General features: G+C 35.9%; 1 protein-coding gene across 21 annotated transcripts in view; it reads left to right on the forward strand.

Moving 5' to 3' along the window:
* The window catches only part of LOC124644475, a 179,006-nt gene extending 160,122 nt beyond the window's left edge, over positions 1–18,884 (forward strand). For 4 of the 21 annotated variants that reach the window (XM_047183870.1, XM_047183865.1, XM_047183867.1 and 1 more), the window contains exons 2-13: positions 1,370–1,582; positions 1,740–2,097; positions 4,470–4,676; positions 12,294–12,365; positions 12,863–12,931; positions 13,240–13,311; positions 13,956–13,975; positions 14,742–14,837; positions 16,393–16,527; positions 16,781–17,066; positions 17,828–18,048; positions 18,521–18,884. In XM_047183870.1, coding sequence (XP_047039826.1) covers positions 2,061–2,097; positions 4,470–4,676; positions 12,294–12,365; positions 12,863–12,931; positions 13,240–13,311; positions 13,956–13,975; positions 14,742–14,837; positions 16,393–16,527; positions 16,781–17,066; positions 17,828–18,048; positions 18,521–18,559 — 1,254 coding nt within the window. In that variant the 5' untranslated portion in view covers positions 1,370–1,582; positions 1,740–2,060 and the 3' untranslated portion in view covers positions 18,560–18,884. Of the gene's footprint in view, positions 1–923; positions 1,656–1,739; positions 2,098–4,290; positions 4,677–5,166; positions 5,193–10,121; positions 10,232–10,834; positions 11,051–12,293; positions 12,366–12,862; positions 12,932–13,239; positions 13,312–13,955; positions 13,976–14,741; positions 14,838–16,392; positions 16,528–16,780; positions 17,067–17,827; positions 18,049–18,520 lie in introns of those variants that run through there. The other 17 variants (XM_047183872.1, XM_047183873.1, XM_047183874.1 and 14 more) reach the window with 11 other exon arrangements.
* Positions 18,885–24,170: the final 5,286 nt, after the last annotated feature.

Below are 24,170 nucleotides of genomic sequence, written 5' to 3' on the forward strand. Positions count from 1 at the left end.
AGGGCGAGGCTCGTACGCATTCCGAACTCCTTGCAGTACTGGCTGCAACTAGCTGTTTACTTTTTAGTTCGTCTTTTGTTTTCTGTTTTTGGAGTTGTCATCGCGCCGTCTCGCAGCGAGCCGCCCTCTCGTTTTTCTTGATTTCTTTAACTAGTTGTTTTCATTTTAAGGCCGGGTTTTCCCTCTTTCCCGGTGTTTACCGCAAACTATTGATACAGTCCACCTCCCACCGAGCACATAAGTTATCATTCGGACAAATTATGATTAAGACAAAAAAGTTATGGCACTTTAAATTATGGATAAAAAAGTTAGGAGACACAATAGATAACTGTTTTAAATGTATGGCCATACATATGTAAATACATACATTTGTGGCCATATAATTAAGAATTTTTACGATTTTTAGTTTCAAAGAATTTTTTACCAAACGGGTTGGAGTGTAGCAAAGGGTATGCAAAGAACTCAGGACTTGATGAAAAATTTTCTAAGTCTTGAATCCGTTGCACACCCCTTGCTAGACCCCAACCCAATACTCTGATGTAATTAATTGTATTTCGGAAAAGGCACATTAATAAAGCTCCGTAAATTACAAAAAGAGACATCGGAATCATGCAGGTTTTTTCATTACGTATGTACATTTTATAAAAATGGCAACAATTTACACAGAAGTGAACCTGGACAAATAATTAAGAACAATCTATAATAATTTCGATAACACTATATTTTTTTCAGCAAGGTGAAACATATAAATTCTTGCAGATTATCTATCACAGAATCGAAGTCTAGAACACAGGACTGCTCTAGCACGTCTAGTTTTGGAGAAAAACCAATCTGAAAATGCCTAAAAACGCTTTTTTAACGATATTTAAAGCCATTATTCTACAAACACTATTTTTTTTTGTAATTTATAACTAAAGAATCATTTAGTACTGCTCTTTTCAATTCAAATTCAGTTTACATCACTACGAGTTTTCTTTCTCAAGATATACCATTTTACATTTACGGTGTATTTTGTCCATACTAAAATGCCAATTAGTAATGTAAGGAAAATCGAATGTCGTAGCTGAAAAAATATATCATGACATTGTTTTTTTTAACCAATCATGTGCATAATTTGTGTACTGATAGCAGGGCAGTATTTTGCAAATCTTTAAAAAATAAAACAACATACATGACTTGTGTTCCGTGATGCTGTTTGTAAAAAATGTGGTCCTCATATTATCATTGGTTCAAACTTCACCATCATTGTAGCAAAGCTGTTAGCCTGACTAGGGTTTATGATTGAGATCTTGACAGTATAAAAACATTTCATGAGTGTAATTTTATTTTATTTTAAGTACTTATTTGATTTATTTTTATATTATTTAAGGAATGCATCGAGTGCTTCATGGGTTCCCAAACCCTGAAAAGGACAAAGAACGCTTCAACAACTGGCTTTACGCTATTGGTGGTGATATCTTGGCCTTGGAAAATGAGCGCATATTTAAGTACCGCCGTGTGTGTCACTCACACTTCGAACATAAATATCTATGCTGTAACAACAAAATCAGCAACATTGCTTTGCCAACATTAAATATGCCAGGTTTGTATAATTCACCATTGTAAAGTCAACACATTCAAACATTATAAACAACTTATTTCAAAAATTGACAAATGTAAATTCACTATTGTTAATATTTTATCAATGTTATTCTTATAACTTAAAAATCTCAATAATTTATAAATGTTCTTTCTTTCAGCACCATTTCTGCTGAAGAGATCCACATCAGTTACTAGAAAGCCATTACAACAAATTCTGGAACTGCCATCAACGAATTTCAGTATATTAGAATGTACTCTGTGTGTAAAATGGTCGCCGTAGCCTGCGTACACGCTTGATTACGTTTTGCGGTTGTTTTATGTGTAAATTCTAGTTTTTGTGATAATATCTTCGTTATAAACGTCGAGTCGAGTTTACTCCTCCGTTTCGGTAAAAAGATAATCTTCCAGAAACTGTGTTTTACTTTGCGCTAAGGACGCTTTTGTGTTGTGTTGTGTGTGGTCTGCTCATCATTGCAACAATGCCGCACCGATGTACACTCGGATGTAAAAGCACAGGTAAATACATATCTATATCAGTTAAAAACCGGCAGTTTTTTTTTTTTTTTTTAATATTCTTTCCTCTCTCCATCTGCGATCAGCCCTCCCAGCTATAATCAGATTGTTTGTTCCTTTCCACTTGACGTTTGAGATTGCTCACATCCTGCGATCCGTTATCCCTTCAATCACCAACTCACTAGCTAGAGTCTTTTTTATCCTACTAATATTATAAACGCGAAAGTTTGTATGTATGGATGTATGGATGTTTGTTACTCTTTCACGCAAAAACTACTGAATGGATTTGAATGAAACTACCACAGTATAGCTTATACATCAGAATAACACATAGGCTACAATTTGTAAACATATTGTTCGAAATACTAAACCTGCGCAGACGCAGTCGCGGGCACCAGCTAGTATAAATATAATTTCATTTTTCAACAATAACTTTGATTCCCTCTTTCAAAACAGTTTCATAGTTCTCGATTTTAAGTTTTAGTCAATCTGTCATCATAATTTTTACTAAGGTACATAGTTTTCATAATAATTGCAATCGAATTTATCAAAGTTGTAAGATACCTCTAGTTATTTTCCACGAGCTGGCACTACGTACCGTCTAGTACTAACATCACTTAATTTACGATTTTTTTGTATGGGAGTAAAGAAAAGTTGTTTTTAGACTTTGTCAGACAATTTTTTGATTTTTTATCTCCTTGGCCATCCACAAACTGAATAAACTTTGTGCTTAGCAATACATTTAGCAATCCATTTTTCTATTATAGAAGTTATCAAATCAAATAATTTATTTCAACAAAGCCAATTACAGGCACTTTTGAATAAATTGTAAATAGACATAAAATAAAAAAAAGTACAAAAATAGTTATGGTGCTACAGTCGCAGTCACAAGACATAAAAACTGTGAAAGTACCGTAGGTGCTCATTTCAAAGCATAGATCTCTATGGACAGTGGCGGATTTACAAATTTGCCGCTAGTAGGCCATTCAATTTTTGCCGCCCCTAATGATATTTCTGTCAGTTACTAGATTATTTTTGCAACCCGCTATGTAACGAAGAGTTTAATGTTGACCTAACAAGTTTATCTGACAGCGACTTTAAAGCGTAAAACCTCTGTAACTTTTAAACGGCTCAATTGATTTTCATGAAACTCGCCCGTAAAACACCTGTAATACAAAAAAAAAACTAAATTGAAATCGGTTTATTCGTTCGGATGATCAGTGGCGTACGCCGCATCGGGTGGCACCCGGGGCGGACTACCTATTGAGCACCCCCCAAAAAAAAACGACACAATATAATCACGGACTAAAATTGTAATTGAAGTACTTAAAAATCGTGTAGAAATCATTCATGGTGCTTTTTGCTAGGTTTAACATAAAGAAACCGGAGTCATACCACTGCAAAGTTATAAAGCGCTAGCTAGTTTCATAAAAACCAGTGTCAAGTAAAGAAGCCGCGAGCGCAGCGAGCGTAAAATTTTTAAGTTTTAGAACAGTAAAGTACCAAAACGAGTTTATAAAACCGGCCTAAAGTGAAAAAGTCGCGAGCGTAGCGAGCGCGAAATTTTTTAGTTTTGGGACACAAACGTAGGTACCCAAACAAGTGTGAAAAAAAAACCACTGCAAAGAGAAGAAGCCGCGTGCGTAGCGAGCGCGAAATTTGTGATTTTTGGGACGCAATGATATCTAAAGAAATTAGAAAAAGTAACTATCAAGTGAAAGGCGAAATTTTTGAGTCTTGGAACACAAAAATACTCAAATAAGTTTGAAAAAAACCAATGTGAAGTGAAAACGTTGCGAGCGCAGCGAGCGCAGCGAGCGCGAAATTTTTTGAGTTTTGGGGCACAAAAGCGAAATTATTTGGGACACAAAAGTCCTCCACCTCCTGAACAGCTTAGAAATCGTCAGCGTAGAGCGTCAGTTGTTTTTGCTACATTGGTGCTTTAACTTTTTGTTAGATTGGACTCAAAGAGCGCAGAATAAACCAGAAATGATGAAGGAACCGCGTGCGAAGCGAGCGGATCTTTCAATTTATTTTTATTGAAACGCTATTGGAATATTTTAAAATTCATGATCACATAAACCTAAGCATATATTACAGTGCGTTTATTAATCGTTTATTTATATATGGATTGTGTACTCTTATAATTATAAAAAAAAAAAAAAACTGTAAAAACATTAGAAAAATTTGCCGCCCCTTTAAGTCTGCCGCCATAGGCACTGGCCTACTTGGCCTATTGGTAAATCCGCCACTGTCTATGGAGAAGAATGAGCAACAACAACAACTCCATGGACACTCTTTTATTATAAATATCACATGAATAATGAAAGAAGACTTTTTCTATTTGTATTAATCAAAAATTTTGTTTGTTTCAGATGTGCCATTGCACATCTTTCCAAACCCGATCAAGTTTCCTGATCGTTTTAAAACTTGGGTGAATCTTGTTGGAGGAAAGCTTGAAGCACCATCTGACTACGAATTTTATAAGAAGCAGCGGCTATGTGACATCCATTTTTCTATTGAACAAAAAAATCGCTTCAAACGCCTAAATGCATTGGCAGTACCGAGTCTTCATTTACCAGGTGAGTTCCCTCTTCTTTCCATCTTTGCTGTTATAATTGTTACATAACAAAGTAGCAATGTCTATTAATTAATTTTCAAAATATGTATTCTTGTTTGCTTTTTCTTGAAAATATAATTTTTTGAGTAATAGTGATGTTACATACCTACATCAACACATTTTGACATTGACATTCACAAATCAATGTGAATGTTTTTAAAAGAGGAGGTAGCTTAATTTGTCTGTAAATATTTTTTGATAAATAAAAAGTAATAAATCTATACCTACCTTTATAAGGTTTTTTCCATGCTAAAAAAATTGTTATAGGCACATCTAGAATTCAACAGCCTGTGCATTCATTAACGGATAAACTATAATTTCTTACGATTGCTATAATTGAAGTGATTTATTGGTTTATTGCCTTAAGTGTACAGTGCGCAAAGCGATCCCCACTCTTCCGCCGAGAGCTCAATATCCGTGCCGATAACTATATTACAAATTGTGTCTTAAAGGTTTCGTTTTATTTCTGATGATGATGATGGCTATAGACATGGGCAAAATGTGTCATTGAAAAGAAAAGATAGATATGCATCTTTCAATCACTGGGATATGAATCACTCTTTCATATCTTTATATCAGTAGTTCAGTATAACTCAGTAGCTCGTTTAAACTCGCAACTCGTGTGCGGCTCACTCATTCAAATAGATCATTCAGATATAGTGATAGGTTGGTTGTTGTTTGCATCTTTCTGATATATTGAGCGGTTGCGATTGAACAACTTTTTTCTAATTAAAAAAAATACTATTCTTATGACTGTAGGTACAACCTACTTCTTTTATGTTAATTAGTTCAATGAATAGTCAATCGCAATCTAGTATTGAGTATAAGCATTAGTTTAGTAAGTATTAGAAAATAAAAATAGAAATAGCCTTCTGATTTCCTTTCATACTTTACACAGGCTTAGGACTAGGTAGACACCTACGAAATTATTTACGTGAAAATTAAATTTTAGTTCAAAATGTGTATTTCGAGTCAAAACATGTTTGTTCGGTAGGCGGTAAGTTTTCAATTAGAGATGGGTAACTCAGGAGTGATAGATACAAATGATATGAATCATTCCATTTGAATCAATCACTCTTCATATCTTTACATATCCGAATGTGTCAGTAGTTCAGTATATCTTTCTTTACACCTCACTCACTCGTCGGTCATCGCCTCGGGTACTAACTAATCTGTGGCGTCGGATAGCTTCGTCGCGCGCCATTGGTTGAACGTCAAGCGAGCCGTCTCGCTCGCACCCATACGATTACGAATGTCGTTACTTTGACCACAATAAGTTGACACCCAATAATAAGTTGTTAACTCTATTGCTCACGCATAAGGCTTATAATTGTTTGTCCTTAGTGAATATTTCGGTATTATAATCTTGTCAAATCCGAACAAACATGTTTTGACTCGAAATACACATTTTGGACTAAAATTTAATTTTCACGTAAATAATTTCGTAGGTAGACAGTCCTAAGCCTGTGTAAAGTATGAAGGGAAATCAGAAGGCTATTTCTATTTTTATTTTCTAATACTTACTAAACTCATGCTTATACTCAATACTAGATTGCGATTGACTATTCATTGAATTAATTAACATAAAAGAAGTAGGTTGTACCTACAGTCATAAGAATACTATTTTTTTTTAATTAGAAAAAAGTTGTTCAATCGCAACCGCTCAATATATCAGAAAGATGCAAACAACAACCAACCTATCACTATATCTGAATGATCTATTTGAATGAGTGAGCCGCACACGAGTTGCGAGTTTAAACGAGCTACTGAGTTATACTCATAGACATAATATTAGTAAACAGGACTGCGCATATAAACCCAAAAAACGAGCCGAGTGAAACAGTTAGTACGGAGGCTGTCTGTCCCTTTCTAATAGGGTGACTATGAGATTAAGCTATGTGAGACAAATCCGAATTTGCTAAGATTATTAAACACAGATTAGTATTGAAGTTTTAACTTACGCAGTTTGTGACCTTAAGATACTAATAAAGGCTTTTAATAATTAGCGGAAATTAGCAGTATAAAAGCAGGAAGATTCGAAGTGAAGACTGTTTTTTTTGTATTTCTACTTCATATATAGACTGCTGAGCCATTTATGTCGCCTTTCTTCATTTTTTGGGAAGCTATAACAATAGTACAACAGTTTTAAAATCCATCACCCATATTTTGACTCGTTACAAGAATTCATGGGCACCCTAGTTGTTTGGTTTACGAAAATGTTATTATTAGCTAACCTGTGGAACGATATATTGCAACCACCATAGGATTCACTTTTGCAAGTAGAAACGCAACACTTTTTCACCATTTTAATAGTTTAAATTGATTTAATACAAAAAAATATAAACAAAATTTTAAATGCTGATTACGCGCCAAGAATGTTCAGGGTTACCGCTAGAAAATAAAAAAAAGCAAAATAAAAATTTATGTTGTTTATGTTTTAATAATAAATACGAATAAATTAATGCGATTGTTATTAATTTGTTGACTTACAATTGTTAAAATAAGATAAAAATATAAGTGATTCAATTGTTTTTGGGAAGACAAAACTTTTGATCACAACATTTTTTTTTATGCTGGCAAGGTGTTAGAAAGAGACAAACAGCCTCCGTTCGAACTATCCCTCTTGGCTCGGATTTGCCTCTGTGTATTATGCAACCAATTTAGTACCTTATTGCGTTAGAATAGAGTTCATTTTCGTAAATATATATTTTGAGCGTGCGCAATCTTGTTTAGTAATATTATATCTATGGTTATACTGAGCTACTGATATAAAGATATGAAAGAGTGATTCATATCCCAGTGATTGAAAGATGCATATCTATCTTTTCTTTTCAATGACACATTTTGCCCATGTCTATTTTCAATACATTTGACAAGATTATAATACCGAAATATTCACTAAGGACAAACAATTATAAGCCTTATGCGTGAGCAATAGAGTTAACAACTTATTATTGGGTGTCAACTTATTGTGGTCAAAGTAACGACATTCGTAATCGTATGGGTGCGAGCGAGACGGCTCGCTTGACGTTCAACCAATGGCGCGCGACGAAGCTATCCGACGCCACAGATTAGTTAGTACCCGACGCGATGACCGACGAGTGAGTGAGGTGTAAAGAAAGATATACTGAACTACTGACACATTCGGATATGTAAAGATATGAAGAGTGATTGATTCAAATGGAATGATTCATATCATTTGTATCCAGGGGTGACAATCTTAATAGTGGCAAACGAGAAAACGTATCATTATAGGTCTGCAAAATGAAGTGAGACAGTAAATACATTGAGGTCCTTACATGGAAGTGTCATTTTAATTTGGTAGTATTATAATGTAAGATATTAAAGAAACTGAAATATAGATGGCGTTATTTGTAATGACGATGATGCGCGATTGCGTAGTAGTTATGCTTAGGTGTGTAAGAGGGCGCTATCACATCTTTTATTGGTTCTACTCTTACCCTATCTTTTTTTTCAGCTAAAATAAAAAAATAAATAATAAAAATTTTGAGTTGCATATTGAAGCAATTACTAAAATTTAATGTTTATTATCAATTAGCCAGAAATAAAATAAAATTCAAGAATTTATTTTCTACTGGCAACATTAAATCCATTTTCTACATGCAACATTATGCAAAAATTGTCAATCAAACAAATTTGGCTGCCGGTTTGCGCTGAAGTGCTTTTCGGTGTCTTGTTTGTTTTTCCAGATTTTTATCCCTATTAGTGCTTTATCCACCTAAGTCCGTTAAGTTGAGCCTCTGCTCCTTCGGCCGTGTCGATTTTGTGCTTGAGGTGATCGAAATCTTGTGAATTTTGTGCTTGAGATAGGACTCGTTGACCCGTTTTGTGATAATTAATATTTATCATGTCTAATAGAAAGTGTTGTGTTCCCGGATGTACAAATGGCTTAGGTAAGCATTTATCAACATCCTTAAAACAAATAGTCGTCATTTTGTCACGACTCCACTGAATTCTAACTTGTTACCCTTTTTTTCAGACACTACGGGGTATTTACATAAATTCCCTAATCCAGATAAGGATAGGCAGCTATTTAATACATGGGTCTTTCATATTGGTGGTGACATTTTGCAACTTGAAAATAACCATATTTTCAAATACCGCCGCGTCTGTAATGATCATTTCGAACCAAAATATTGGTGCCGGAATAACCGACTTGCCAAAGGAGCTGTACCTACAAAAAACATGCCAGGTTAGTTTTAGTAAAATACCCAAATTAAGGTACCTGTTTACCTTAAAGAGTACCTAAGTCTCAAATTTCTAGAGTTGATGTTAGAAAGAAATAAACAGTCATGTTATTTGAGTTTAAAGTAAACTTTCCAAATCACAAAATGAAAAGCTGCAGTAAGTCTAAAACATCTGAATAGAGATTTCTTTGGAGCCACAATTTCTGTATGTACGCAGTATGTCATACAAGAGTTTCTATATTACATTTCAAAATTTACTATATTTATAATTCATATTATTTTATCGTTGTTTACAGGATTATCTTGCTCGAAATTCAGCATTGAAAAAAGAGCACTAAGACCTCTTCAGATTTCAGGACCGTCTACATCAAAAGGTATATTTTATCATATACATATAAACAAGCAATTCATTTTTATACATACATACATACATTTACATTACGTATGTACTAGCTTCCACTTGCGGCTTCGTCCGCATGGTGTATTGATAAAAAGTGGCCTATGTCTTAATCCAGGGTATCACCTATCTACATACCAAATTTCAACCAAATCGGTCCAGCCATTTTTGAGTGAAGTTATTTCAAAGATCATTTATTCCTACAAATTAGGCTGAAATTGAGTATATATAGCTAATAAAAAATGGCTTTGCAGTCCCAGCGACTCTCTCTTAAATTGTGTTTCGAATCTGCAGGATATAAATTACACAATAATTAAAAAATGTTTGGAAAAAAAATATTTAAAAGATTTCATCAAAACATTAATATTTATACATTTGAAATTCGATTTCATAAAATGTGAAATTCATAAAGAAAAATTAATAGACTTTTTAATCAATATATCCTGCAGATTCTTTATTTACAATTACTGTAAAGATATTAATAAAATATTAATAAATAGGAGAGAGTGTGATGATGATACGGATTCCTATAAGCTAAAAGCGAAAAAATTATACATGAAATGTTTTAAAAGAAAAAAATAAATTATATTAAAGGTTATCAGTGTTTTATTTATTGAAAAACATCTTATAAATATTAAACAAAAAGAAACAAAAATCTACCTAGACCCAGTAACCACTGCTTTATGTAGCTATATGTATATATATTGACAAATAGTTTCTTAAACCTGCGTTCAGAAGGCGCCACTTGTCTTACTTAGTTTGGTAGTCGAGTTGGACCTCTATTTCATAATATAAAAAGTACTCTGTGTTTGTATCTATCACTCCTGAGTTACCCATCTCTAGATGGCTAGGAGATCATACCTAAGCTATTAAACATGCCTTCTGAGAAAATGTGCTGTGTGACATTTTGCGGTGAGTATTTACATTTGTATCTATTAAATTATATGATCGTATCCTCAGAAGTCCATATTAGTGTTTGCCCTCTGTTTTTCGCGCGATTAGTATTTCTGTATTTCATAAGTTAATACACTCTCATCAATTTAAAGAACAAAGCCCAAAAATGTATGGACTAAGTACTTGGAATGGGTTAAAATCGTTTTTAATCACGGTAAAGAGCCAACCTCTCGAGTATAAAGGCGTAGCTTCGATTCCAGGTCAGGCAAGTACCAATGCAAATTTTCTAAGTTTGTATGTACTTTCTAAGTATATCTTGGACGCCAATGACTTGGCATGTTAAAGTGTAGGTCCTGACTGTCTGATGCCAGTCAAACTAGGGGGTATCGGGTTGCCCGGGTAACTGGGTTGAGGAGGTCAGATAGGCAGTCGCTCCTTGTGGCACACTGGTACTCAGCTACATCCGGTTAGACTGGAAGCCGACCCCAACATAGTTGGGAAAAGGCTCAGAGGATGATAAGATTAAAATTGTTTAAAGTTAGCACACTATTTATGACTACTGAGTGAGCTTGGAAGTTAATTGAGTAAAGTATTGGAAGCGACTATGTGTTTATTTTACAGGTTTGAAACAGAAACCTCTCCATAAGTTTCCCAACCCTGATAAAGACCCGGACCGATTTCGGACTTGGATATACAATATTGGTGGTGATATTCTGAGCCTTACCGATACCATAATATTTGAACGTCGCCGTGTTTGTCATTTGCATTTTGAATCCAAGTATTTTACAAGAAGCAAACTATTGTCTCCTAACGCTGTACCAACTCTCAATTTATCAGGTATTTTATTTTTATTTTAATGATTAGATGCTTTGTTACTGTTACAGCCTTTTTATCGTCCCACTGCCGGGCTGCGGCCTCCTTTCATACTGAGAAGGATCGAGCATTAATCACCACGCTTGCTCTATGCGGGTTGGTGATTTCAGACTTAATAGTCCAGGTTTCCTTAAGATGTTTTCTTTTACCTTTTCATCAACCATTGTTGTCTAATATATACTTAGAAAGAAGTATGTACTCACTTAGAAAAGTTGCATTGGTACTTGCTTGACCTGGAATCGAACCCACGCCCTCATACTCGAGAGGTAGGTTCTTTACCCACTAGAAAACCACGACAAAGAGATCATTTAATGAACTGTTGTCATAGTAGACGGTCTTATCGCTGTTCTTATTCTTAAAGTGTTTTTTTTACAGACAACCTTTGGATGAATTTGACAGAGAATTTAATTTAATAATCATATGTGTTGTGGACCCCCAATAAAAACATGATTATCCAAATATTGTATTTCATTTACCAGTCCTTGAAACCCGCTGTAATAATTTAAATATTAGTCAAACATATCACTACAAAGTCGCTTTTTCTGTCCCTATATCCCTTTGTACGTTTAAGCCTTAAAAACTACGCAACCGATTTTCAGGCGGTTTTTTTTATCAGATAGTGTTTCAAGAGGAAGGTTACAAAATATATTCTGAAGGAATAAAGTATATAAGTACCTACACATACAAAACAACACAAACTCACACACTCACTCAAAAAGACACTTACATGTACACAAAAATGTTGTTAAATATAATTATTATAATATAGTGATAAGCTACTGCTAGGTCCCGGCTGTCATTGAACATCCTTGGCAGTTGTTACGGGTAGTCAGAAGCCAGTAAGTCTGACACCAGGCAGTCTAACCAAGGGGTATCGGGTTGCCCGGGTAACTGGGTTGAGGAGGTCAGATAGGGCAGTCGCTTCTTGTAAAGCATTGGTACTCAGCTTAATCCGGTTAGACTGGAAGCCAACCATAACATGGTTGGGAAAAAGGCTCGGAGGATGAATAAGCTACTGCTAATGTCTTTAAGCTGTGCCCTATATAGGATCCATATTGATTCTTGACTGTAAACTGTGTTATAACATGGAATGTTAATAAAGAATTGAGTATTTATTACTATTCAAGCGACACATAGGCGAAAAAGTTTGCAACGATGTAAATATAAGTTTCACTTTAATAAATGATGTTTTTTTTTATTGTTTCAGATAATCAGTCGGTCAGTAGAGAGAACCAAGGATTGCAAGAGGCAGCTCCCAGTACTGTTAACGAGGAATTAGGTAAGTCATTGGCGCAGTTTCTTTTTTTTTAACGTTGGCAATAGTCATCAAATGACCGTTCCCGCTGTGGGTTAGCAGCAGTGAGGGAGTGTCAGACTCTTACTGACTAAAAACCGTCGTGTTCCGTCATAGGCCTTTTATGTACCAGGGCCGCGGTATCTCTTTCGAACAATCCCGCAGCCTCGGCAGGCCTTGGCCCTGCTGGGCCCCGCTGGGGTTGCTGACATCTCTGAGGATTTCCGGGGGTCTGGGGTGTGGAATACCCCCTAGGGGAAAGGGATTTGGGGGCTCTGGGGTGTAGGATACCCCACAGAGGTAAGGTTGGGTCCAGGGGTACCCCGGGCTATGTTAGGCTATTTCACAAGTGTTTTTCATATTATTTTACTTCTTTATATGAAGGCATATGTATTCGTTGGAGTTCGTCATATCATTATGTTTATAGGTACATACAGGAATGAATTTTATTTTTTTAAATTATATTTTATGTTTTTCTACAGATACCAGTGCTACTGCAGAAGTTCAACAATCACTGGATAAGTCACCGGGTCCTGTTGAGAAAGAAGCAGGTACATACATACCTACATTATCAGCTTTTGTATCGTCCCACTGCTGGGCTGCGGCCTCCTCTCACACGGAGAAGGATTGAGCGTTAGGGTGGGTTTGACGCATTTAGGGCACTTCGCAACTGGTGCACTTCTCAAATGGCACACTTCGCACCTGGTGCTCTTCTCAAATTGTGAACTTCCCAAAAGGGGCACTTTTTAAGTAGAGTTTTTATCCCGGACTTTTGAAGAGTTCCCTTGGAAACGCGATATAACCGAACTGGATGCGGGCGGAAGCTTGTAGTTTATAATATATATTTTTTTTTCTACAGATAACAAGGTTGCTGGAGAGGTTCAAGGATTACAAGAAACGTCGTCACCAGGACCTGTTGACGAGGAACCAGGTATATATATACATTCATCGTCCCACTGCTGGGCACCTCTCACACAGAGAAGGATTGAGCGTTGATAGAAAAGAAAGAAAAACCGGCCAAGTGCTAGTCCATCAGTAGATCCAAACTAATGTTCAATAAGTATATATTTGTCAATATCGAGCAAAAATTATCAAAAAAATCAAGTTTGTTGTATGGAAGCAACCCAAAATATTAATTTTATTCTAGTTTTCAGTGTTTCAGTATTTGTTGTTATAGCGGCAACAAAAATACATCATCTGCGAAAATTTCAGCTCTCTAACTATCACGGTTCATGAGATACAGCCTGAAGACAGACTGACGGACGGACGCACAGAGGAGCGAAAACAATAGGGTCCCGTTTTACCCTTTAGGTACGGAACCCTAAAAAGGCATAGACAAATAATTACACTACAATTAATCAGTACGTGCAGATTCAAACTTTCTAGTCCAAGTTTCCTCGAGATGTTTTCTTTCACCTTTTAATCAGCCATTGGTGTCTTACATATTTAAAAAGTACATACAAACTTATAAAAGTTGCATTGGTACTTGCCTGACCTGGAATCGGACCCTCTCATACATGAGAGGTTGGTTCTTTACCCACTAGTCCACCACCCTAAACAGTTTTTTTTTTTCAGATGCACCTGTTGAAGTTAAGGTAAGTCTAACATGTTTCATGTTACTACATTATACTCCGAAATTAGCTAATAAGTTAGGCACTGACCTCCAGTCTCAAAGTAAAAGTAAGGCTCCGTTCAGACAGACCGGCTTGGAGAGCATCGGCGCGCATTCTTCTTTTCACACAGACCGGAGCCGATCGGCTGCGCGAGCATTAAAGAGCATGCAGTCGGAGCCAAACGTCAAGAAAAAATACACGATCCTAGCCGATCGGCTCCTCTTATTATTTCACACTGAGCGCTTTAGAGCATTCTTAATGACAAAAGCAGTGCACATCCAAAAATAAACCTTACTACAAATAGGTACTTAGTACTCGATTATCAACGTGTTAAGAATTTGCTCTTCTCTCCGAGCCAGTCTGTCTGAACGGACCCTTAAGTCAGTTGTTTTTATTTCAAATAGGCCTTTGCAGGCTCTGAAACGTCACACTAGTTGCACGGTTCCAAAAAGTTGGTCTCATGGAGAAGAGCCGGCAAGAAACTCCACATGCAGCTGAGTACCAGTGTGCCACAAGGAGCGAATGCCTATCTGACCTCCTCAACACAGTTACCCGGGCAACCCAATACCAAGGCTTAGACTGGTGTCAGACTTCTGACTACCCGTAACGACAAGGGTGTTCAATGACAGCCGGGACCTACAGTTTAACTTGCCATCCGAAACACAGTCATTGGTGTCTAAGATATACTTCGTATTATTACCATATAAACTGGTAAGAGTTAGCTCATTTTTTATTGATGTTGTTTCAGGAGGTTTGCCGCGTATGTCTCGCGTTTAACGTGAAGATGTATAACGTACAAGAACACAACTTGTGTCAAATGTTATATGACATCACCGGTATTGAGGTAAATTATTATTTATTTATTAAGGTTTACCAACTAAGATACATACAAACAATCTTAAAAATAAGGGGAACAACAGTTACAGCCAGTTTCTTCATCAAAAGTAAAAGCCAAAGTCAAAGTCATGTCTAAAGTATCGTCAAAGTAACGGTCAAATTCATTTTTTCTATTAGTTTTGCTGTTACTTTAGCCTTGAAAAAACGAATTTGACCGTTACTTTTACTTTATGACATTACTTTGGCTTTTACTTCTGATGAAGAAACTGGCCGCTCTTGCATTAAAAGTAGGCTCAACATTATTTTTAGGCTGTTCAAGTAAAATTATAATTAAGGAGTTAAACATAAAAAGTAATTAAAAATAAAAGTAAATGACTAAAAACATAATAAAGCTTTGAAAATTAGGCAAACTATAAATGGCTCTTTTAAATACACTTATTTTTCTTGCAAATATATCCAAGTCGTGTTTTATTATTAACTACTAGCTTCCGCTCGCGGTTTCGTCCGCTTGGTGTATTGATAAAAATGCTTTGTAATTCAGGATATGACCTAAATACATACCAAATTTCAACCAAATCGGTCCAGCCGTTTTGGCGTGAAAGAATGAAATCAATCAATCAATCAAATCATTTATTTCATGTAGGCCTTTACAAGCACTTATGAACGTCAAAATTATAAATAAGTTTGATTCTAGTTGCCCATTCCAAAAGTAGCTTCCTATGGAGAAGAATGGGCAAGAAACTCCATGGTTACTCTTTTAAAAAACATAATAGGTGTTACAATTTGTATGTATTGATACACACAAATAAAAAAATGATATATTGAATAACAAACATACATCTATACTTTCTCGTAAACTTTCACATTTATAATATTAGTAGGATTCTTGTAACATTTATATTGCGGCTGTTTATTGTCCCATGATGAATAAAATAAATTCTATAATTCCATACTAATACAATAAAGAGAAAACTTTTTCGTTTGTATGGCTCCGAAACTACCGAACTGATTTGAAAAATGTTTTCACAGTTGCAAAGCTACACTCTTCCCGAGTAACATAGGCTATATTTTATCCCGGTACGGGCAGTAGTTGCCACGGGACGCGGGTGAAACCGCAAGCTGAAGTTATCCTTACTAATATTATAAATGCGAAAGTAACTCTGTCTGTTACGCTTTCACGTCTAAACCACTGAACTGATTTTAATAAAATGTGGTATTACAATCAGTAATAGAGTTAGAGTTGACCTTGAGAAAGAACATAGGATAGTTTTTATCTCGGACTTAAGAGTTCTCTTGGTAACCGCGATATAAACGAACTCGACCTGGGCGAAGCTAGTTCTTAATATATTTTATAAGGACTATTTTTTTATACTTGCTTCCATCAACTGTATAAAAAATAGCCTACGTATTATTTTGATGATATCTTTACCTGCAGCCAGTTTAAAGTTTCATCAGTATTTTCTGAGTAAAATAAGGACAATACCCATATATACAAACTTCTGCATGTATAATATTAATAGAATTCTTTCAATTAACAGTAGAACAATGTTTGCTATCCTCAGGTTGGTGAAAACGATGGCATATTCCAATACGTGTGTTACGAGTGTGCCGCACGACTTTCAGCAGCTTCAGCGTTCAGGCATAAAGCGCTGAAAAGCGACGGAATGCTGCAGCGACTGATGAACTGCGGCGATACAGTGAGTAACATTATTAGGCAGTAACATTATTGATAAGTTACATTAGTATTCGGTAACATTATTGTTATATAGTACGTTATATTATAAGAAAGTAGGGTAGGTAACATTATTGGTCAGTAACATTGTTACTCGGTAACAGTATTGTTTATCGTCATTATTTTTCAGTAACACGATTAGATTAGTATACCTACTAACATTATTTCTCAGTAACATTGCTATTCAACAAACTTTATTATATATCATTCTGTTTCAGATAGCCGAGCAAATAACATTTCTTAAAGAGAACGTTGAAATTTTGAAACCGACGCTCACAGTGCAAGAAGTGTTCATTACTACTGATATCGCCGAAGAACCAAATATTAAGTTCAACCTTATTGATGATAAGACTGTAGAAACTACACATGTCGTTATAAAAGAGAAATATAAGGATATAGTTAAAACGTTCTGTGATGTCGAGACCATAGATAATTTTGTTCCTACGGAAAGATCTTTGACGATGAATGAAGATGGCAGTGTTACTATATGTGAAAATATTAAAGGTACGTTTCGATTATAGTTATCGGCACGAATCTTGAGCGCTGACCTTCATCTGCGCAGAAGTGATTTATTAGCAAAGAACCAATCCCGAGTGACGGCTATGACGCGATGCGCTTTAGCCCGCCCCCGCGCTTCACTTCATACCACAAAAGGGACACAATAAATTACTTCTGCGCAGGTGAAGGTCAGCGCTCAAGATTCGTGCCGATGATTATACTAGCTTGAAAAAAATTGATAATGTAAAGCCGTATTCATGGTAAACTTTTTTTTATAAACAAAGTTACATATTGCTAAGTTGCTGACAATACTACGCCGATTCTCCTAATTTTATTTAAGCGTCATACGATTCACGTTCGACTCGGTTCGACTGAGATCCGATCCCGATTCGATTACGATTGAAGCGTATGTGGCATTCCGCTATTTTTTCTTTGAGATAAACGTTTTTATCCTTTTCTGTCATTCAATAATGAATCATTTTGTCTGCAAATGATTGTACAGCAAACTACCGTATAGACCAAAATCACCAAAATAGCAGACCAATCGCACACCAATCAAATGTCAATCGAATACGATTGGTCTTTTATTGGTAGCAGAATGCCCGATATGGTCAAAACTGCTATTGCGATCTTATTACGATTTGATTTTGACATTATTAACTAAGGAGAATCGGGCCCCAGTAGTGTAGCTGCGGCTGACTTCATGCAGTCGCGGCTAGCATTCAGAACGCACCATTACGAGTTTAATGCCTTTTGTAATTTTGTAGAACATGAAAATACCACTACTTTACATCGTGAAGAAGACAATTCTAGCGCGATTACGAAGGAAGAATTAACCAGACGAGTAAGAGAGAGGCTTAAGGTATCCAAATGTTGTAATGTACCCGACCTGGCCAAGGAGTTTGGTGTCACTACTGAAATTGTGCAGAAAATTATTGATGACACTGGTTTAAAAAAAGGATATAAAAGAAAAAAAGGCTCTGCTCAGGTAATTTTCTTTATTATTTTTAACTATTACCAGCCTTTTCCCAGCTATGCGGGGGTTGGCTTTCAGTCTAACCCTGCGGTGAGTACCAGTGTTTTACAAGGAACGACTGCGTATCTGACCTCCTCAACCCAGTTACCCGGGCAACCCTATAACCCTAGGTAAGGCTGGTTGTAAGACATTCTGGCCGCCCATTATGAGCCGGGATCTACAGTTTAACGTGCCCTCCAAAACAGTTATTGGTGTCCAAGATATACTTAAAAAGTACAAAAGTTGCTTTGGTACATGCCGACTCTAGAATCATACTTGAGAGGTTGGTTCTTTACCCACTAGGCCAGGACGACTTATTATTTTTAACTTTCGACGCAAAAAGAGGGGTGTTATAAGTTTGACCGCTGTGTGTGTGTGTGTGTCTGAGTCAACGGAGCTCTTAAACGTTATTTTTTTATTGATCTATTTTTTTATTTCTTTACAGAACCAACGAGGAGCAGGGAAAAAGAGTAAAGTCTCTTGAATATAATGGCGGAACTATCTCTCAAATGTGAGTGATATATTCATTCATACAACATTCAACTGCCTGCCAGAAAGTCTTACCAAGGGGTATTGGGTTGCCCGGGTAACTGGGTTGAGGAGGTCAGATAGGCAGTCGCTCCTTGTGGCACACTGGTACTCAGCTGCATGCGGTTAGACTGGAAGCCGACCCCAACATAGTTGGGAAAAGGTTTGGCAGATGATGTTAGGATGTATGTGTGCAGATAAATGAAAAAAAATACTGAGTTGTTATCTGTTAATGACAATGAGTGAGTTTTTTAATAAATATTATTGATTTTAAAAGTGTATTTATTGGTTTTATTTATTGATACCCAAATACTAACAAAAATGCTGGATAGCGTAGTATCACGGAAGTTTTTTTTATGGGAAATCAGCAAAGATCTGTTTCCGCTGTGGGTTAGCAGCGGTGAGGGAGCGTCAGACTCTTACTGACTAAAAACCGTCGTGTTCCGTCGTAGGCCTGTTATGTACCAGCGCCGCGGTAACTCGCGCGAACCATCACCGCCCGCCAGGCCTTGGCCCTGCTGAGTCACGGAGGCTTGAAAGAACGGAGATGCCGTAAGAAAGGTAGGCCAGGTCAGGTGCCTTGCCTAAGTGTTAGATACAAAAATACAAATCGTTCCTCTTCATAATATATAGAACCTCAAATATCGTAATCTAGACTTGCCTATTAGTTTACATGAATTATTTTCCCAATTTCCCAATAGATGTCGCTGTAAATAGGGCTACTTCGAGCTTAGAAAATGAGTTGATGGGATAGCTATGGGCTATACGGGTTATTCCCGCTCGGTAACACCCTTTCGTCAACACTGTTGACGATCGGGAAAAAAAAGTTTCGTTCGTTCAGTGTTGACGAACGCTGGTTTTTATTTTTAAATATGGAAATAAAATGTCACGGATTTTTAAAATGTTTTAATGGATTATGTTAGATCTTTTAAAACACAATTACCTAGAAAATAAAAGTGGCCTTCTCATGTGCATAATAACCATTTTACGCTAAAATAATAAGTAGCGTTCGTCAAGTCGTCCTTTGGGCTCTATATAGTTATCGGCACGGATATTGAGCCCTGACCTTCACCTGCGCAGAAGCGATTTATTGGTTTATTGCCTTATGTGTACAGTGCGCAAAGCGATCTCCACTCTTCCGCCGAGAGCTTAATATCCGTGCCGGTAACTATACCTACTCAGAAACTACGGAACCCTACACTAAGCGTGGCTCGACACGCTCTTGGCCAGTTTTTCATCTGGCAACTTGCTATGTGTGCGTTCGCGCAGCGGAATGTTGTTGATTTAAAGATTTTAATTATGCAGATAATTAGTGTAAGACGTCCTATAATTGTGTATGCAGCCATTGTGGAGAAATTCACCAAAAACAGATTCCGCTGGGCGAACGTTGTCCTGGCGGAACTTTTTTTAATCCATAGACTTTAGAAGAAAAGAGATGTGTCCGAAAATTAGTGTGTATTTGTGTATAATTGATTATGTATGAATGAAATCATTGCATGCATAAACTTCGGAGAAATTCAAGTTTCCGCTACGCGAACGTTTGGTCATTAGCTAGTTTTCATATAAAGCGCTTACATAGAGAGCTGTAGATTTTTATATACGTTGTTTTGAATTTGTTTATATGTTTAAAAAACAGATTTAGAAAAAGTCGTAGGGTTTAAAAGATAAAAATATAAACGTAAAATACACTTTTTAGGTCTTAGTTCTTAAAGTATGCCGTTTGGGGTCTAGATTTTCACGTTTACACAAACCTTGTAAGTGTCTCCAACATGTTGCCAAGTATCAATGATGTTCCGTTAGTAATTAAAAAGTTATAAGATAATTTACCATGAATAGATCACTGTTTACAAAGCAGTCGAATATCACGACGTTCTAACGGAATTGCATGGCATCTAGACACACGGCAGTGTGTCCGCCAAGTTCGAGCAAAAAAAGCGACACACCGGCCGTGGGTTATATTACACGAACCATTTCGGGCCAAATTCGACCCCCCTGTAACTCAAAATCTATTTTATTTACGCATATCAAATTTCTAGTATCTATTGAGACCCCCTCACTTATCTAAAATACAAAATTTCATTAATATACCTATTGTAGGTCTTGAGATATTGACGTCAGAAAATCGCTATTTTTACTATACACTCACTGACTGACTGATTCACTGACTCACTCATCAAAAACCTAGACCACTTCCAATGGTCGTATTGACTTGAAATTTGGCATGGAGGTAGGTCTTTATGTCAAGGTAAAGGGAAAAATCTGAAAATGGCCAAGTGTGAGTCGGTTTCAAAATAATGAAGGTGTTTTATACCCGGTGTAAATTTATACCCTTAAGGAACTAAAACGAACTAAATTTATCTATATTTATATAATATATCTTGGAATGGTTTGTATTTAGTTTAGTTAGAAGTAAAATAGTGTAGTTAGAAGTAAAATGAAAATCTGAAAACGGCCAAGTGTGAATCACTTTCGAAAATAACGAATGTGTAACTTTGATCCACGAACATAATATATGACAACATGTCATGTCAGTCAGTTGGTAAATCTAGTCCATTTAGTTAATCTAGTTCATTTCTTTGTAAGAAACATAGTGCATATTAAAAAATCTAAAAGATAGTATAAATGAGACATTCCTTTAACTAACTTCATCATAAGAAAAAAATAAAATAAACAACCTTACAAAAATAAATGAAATCCCACCCAAAACAAAAATGTGAAAGACTGCCAAGTTCGATAATATGGGATACTGTATGGAACTTGGTACTTATTCAGATCTCACTTCTTTTATAGGCGAAGCATTCCCATATTATCGAACTTGGCAGTCTTTCACATTTTTGTTTTGGGTGGGTTGTATTTACTTGCAAAATTTCATGTCATTAAATTCAGTAATTAAAGAAAGACAATGATAATACTGACGAAGCATCGAAAACCTACATAATCCGACCAAGTTCGGATAGCTATAAAAAAGCGGCTGTGCAATATATTTAGGTAACATCCCAAAATTTACATTATAATACCGGTATTGAATTGGTACAGGTGATAACACAATTGATCGGTACCTACCCGTACAGGTTTGTCTGTACCGGTAACCTGTTTCTTTATGTAAGCACCCTAAGAACTAATAAGTGTATTTTACGTTTATATTTTTATCTTTTAAACCCTACGACTTTTTCTAAATCTGTTTTTAAACAAATATAAACAAATTCAAAACAACGTATGTAAAAATCTACAGCTCTTTATGTAAGCGCTTTATATGAAAACTAGCTAATGACCAAACGTTCGCGTAGCGGAAACTTGAATTTCTCCGAGGTTTATGCATGCACTGATTTCATTCATACATACAAATAATTATACACAAATACACACTAATTTTTGGACACATCTCTTTTCTTCTAAAGTCTATGGATTAAAAAAAGTTCCACCAGGACAACGTTCGCCCAGCGGAATCAGTTTTTGGTGAATTTCTCCAAAATGGCTGCATTCACAAATTTTTATTTACCATACACAATTATAGAACTTCTTACACTAATTATCTGCATAATTAAAATCTTTAAATCAACAACATTCCGCTGCGCGAACGCACACTAAAAAACAATGTTTAAGTGCTAACATTATACAAGCCAACAGTAATGTCCCTATAGTTACAGAGTTTGCCTGGTAAATAAAAGGTCTTGAGTTTAACCTCCACCCATTGCACTATTGACATGAACCACTCCAAATACGATTAAGTACCGACCTTACCTACTTGAAGAGGTTTCCCTGTTATGTTTAACCTTCCGAACTGGTAAAGGATAATAAAAAAAACTTAGCTTTTTTTTTATTTTTAGCTTTTTAGTCACTATTCGCATTAGTGAAAAGTTCTCGTCAGTACGAATATAATATAAGCCCAAACACGAGGCAGTTAATATTTACCATTGCCGAGTTCCCTTGACCTTCTCTCTCTTCTCCATCATCAGGTCAGCTCTAAACGTTCACTCGTGTATATTGCTAACAGACATACCCTGAGTGTAAAGTTTTTACCCTATGCACAACTTCTAATGAACAGCAAACAGAAAAGTTAAGCTTTTTTATGTACTAAAATCTTCATCGAAAGAACCTTGTAAAAAGAAAACCCCATGGTTTTTAGATGATATGAAATACTTTTTGTAATCTACACATTATACTGAATCCAACTATTATACATACGAAGTTTCCGTCGACTCTGGGTTTTTTTTGGCCATCTCCTTTGGTGGTCGAATACAATTTAAAGTAGAGTCGTGACTAAAATTGCTAAACTAAACTAGAGATTGCTAATTGTCGTGACTATAATTACTATGTTTCTTACAAAGAAATGAACTAGATTAACTAAATGGACTAGATTTACCAACTGACTGACATGACATGTTGTCATATATTATGTTCGTGGATCAAAGTTACACATTCGTTATTTTCGAAAGTGATTCACACTTGGCCGTTTTCAGATTTTCATTTTACTTCTAACTACACTATTTTACTTCTAACTAAACTAAATACAAACCATTCCAAGATATATTATATAAATATAGATAAATTTAGTTCGTTTTAGTTCCTTAAGGGTATAAATTTACACCGGGTATAAAACACCTTCATTATTTTGAAACCGACTCACACTTGGCCATTTTCAGATTTTTCCCTTTACCTTGACATAAAGACCTACCTCCATGCCAAATTTCAAGTCAATACGACCATTGGAAGTGGTCTAGGTTTTTGATGAGTGAGTCAGTGAATCAGTCAGTCAGTGAGTGTATAGTAAAAATAGCGATTTTCTGACGTCAATATCTCAAGACCTACAATAGGTATATTAATGAAATTTTGTATTTTAGATAAGTGAGGGGGTCTCAATAGATACTAGAAATTTGATATGCGTAAATAAAATAGATTTTGAGTTACAGGGGGGTCGAATTTGGCCCGAAATGGTTCGTGTAATATAACCCACGGCCGGTGTGTCGCTTTTTTTGCTCGAACTTGGCGGACACACTGCCGTGTGTCTAGATGCCATGCAATTCCGTTAGAACGTCGTGATATTCGACTGCTTTGTAAACAGTGATCTATTCATGGTAAATTATCTTATAACTTTTTAATTACTAACGGAACATCATTGATACTTGGCAACATGTTGGAGACACTTACAAGGTTTGTGTAAACGTGAAAATCTAGACCCCAAACTGCATACTTTAAGAACTAAGACCTAAAAAGTGTATTTTACGTTTATATTTTTATCTTTTAAACCCTACGACTTTTTCTAAATCTATTTTTTAAACAAATATAAACAAATTCAAAACAACGTATATAAAAATCTACAGCTCTCTATGTAAGCGCTTTATATGAAAACTAGCTAATGACCAAACGTTCGCGTAGCGGAAACTTGAATTTCTCCGAAGTTTATGCATGCACTGATTTCATTCATACATAATCAATTATACACAAATACACACTAATTTTCGGACACATCTCTTTTCTTCTAAAGTCTATGGATTAAAAAAAGTTCCGCCAGGACAACGTTCGCCAACGTTCGCCCAGCGGAATCTGTTTTTGGTGAATTTCTCCAC

Source organism: Helicoverpa zea, chromosome 30 (assembly GCF_022581195.2).
Source record: "Helicoverpa zea isolate HzStark_Cry1AcR chromosome 30, ilHelZeax1.1, whole genome shotgun sequence".
In the NCBI taxonomy this organism is placed as follows: Eukaryota; Metazoa; Arthropoda; class Insecta; order Lepidoptera; family Noctuidae; genus Helicoverpa; species Helicoverpa zea.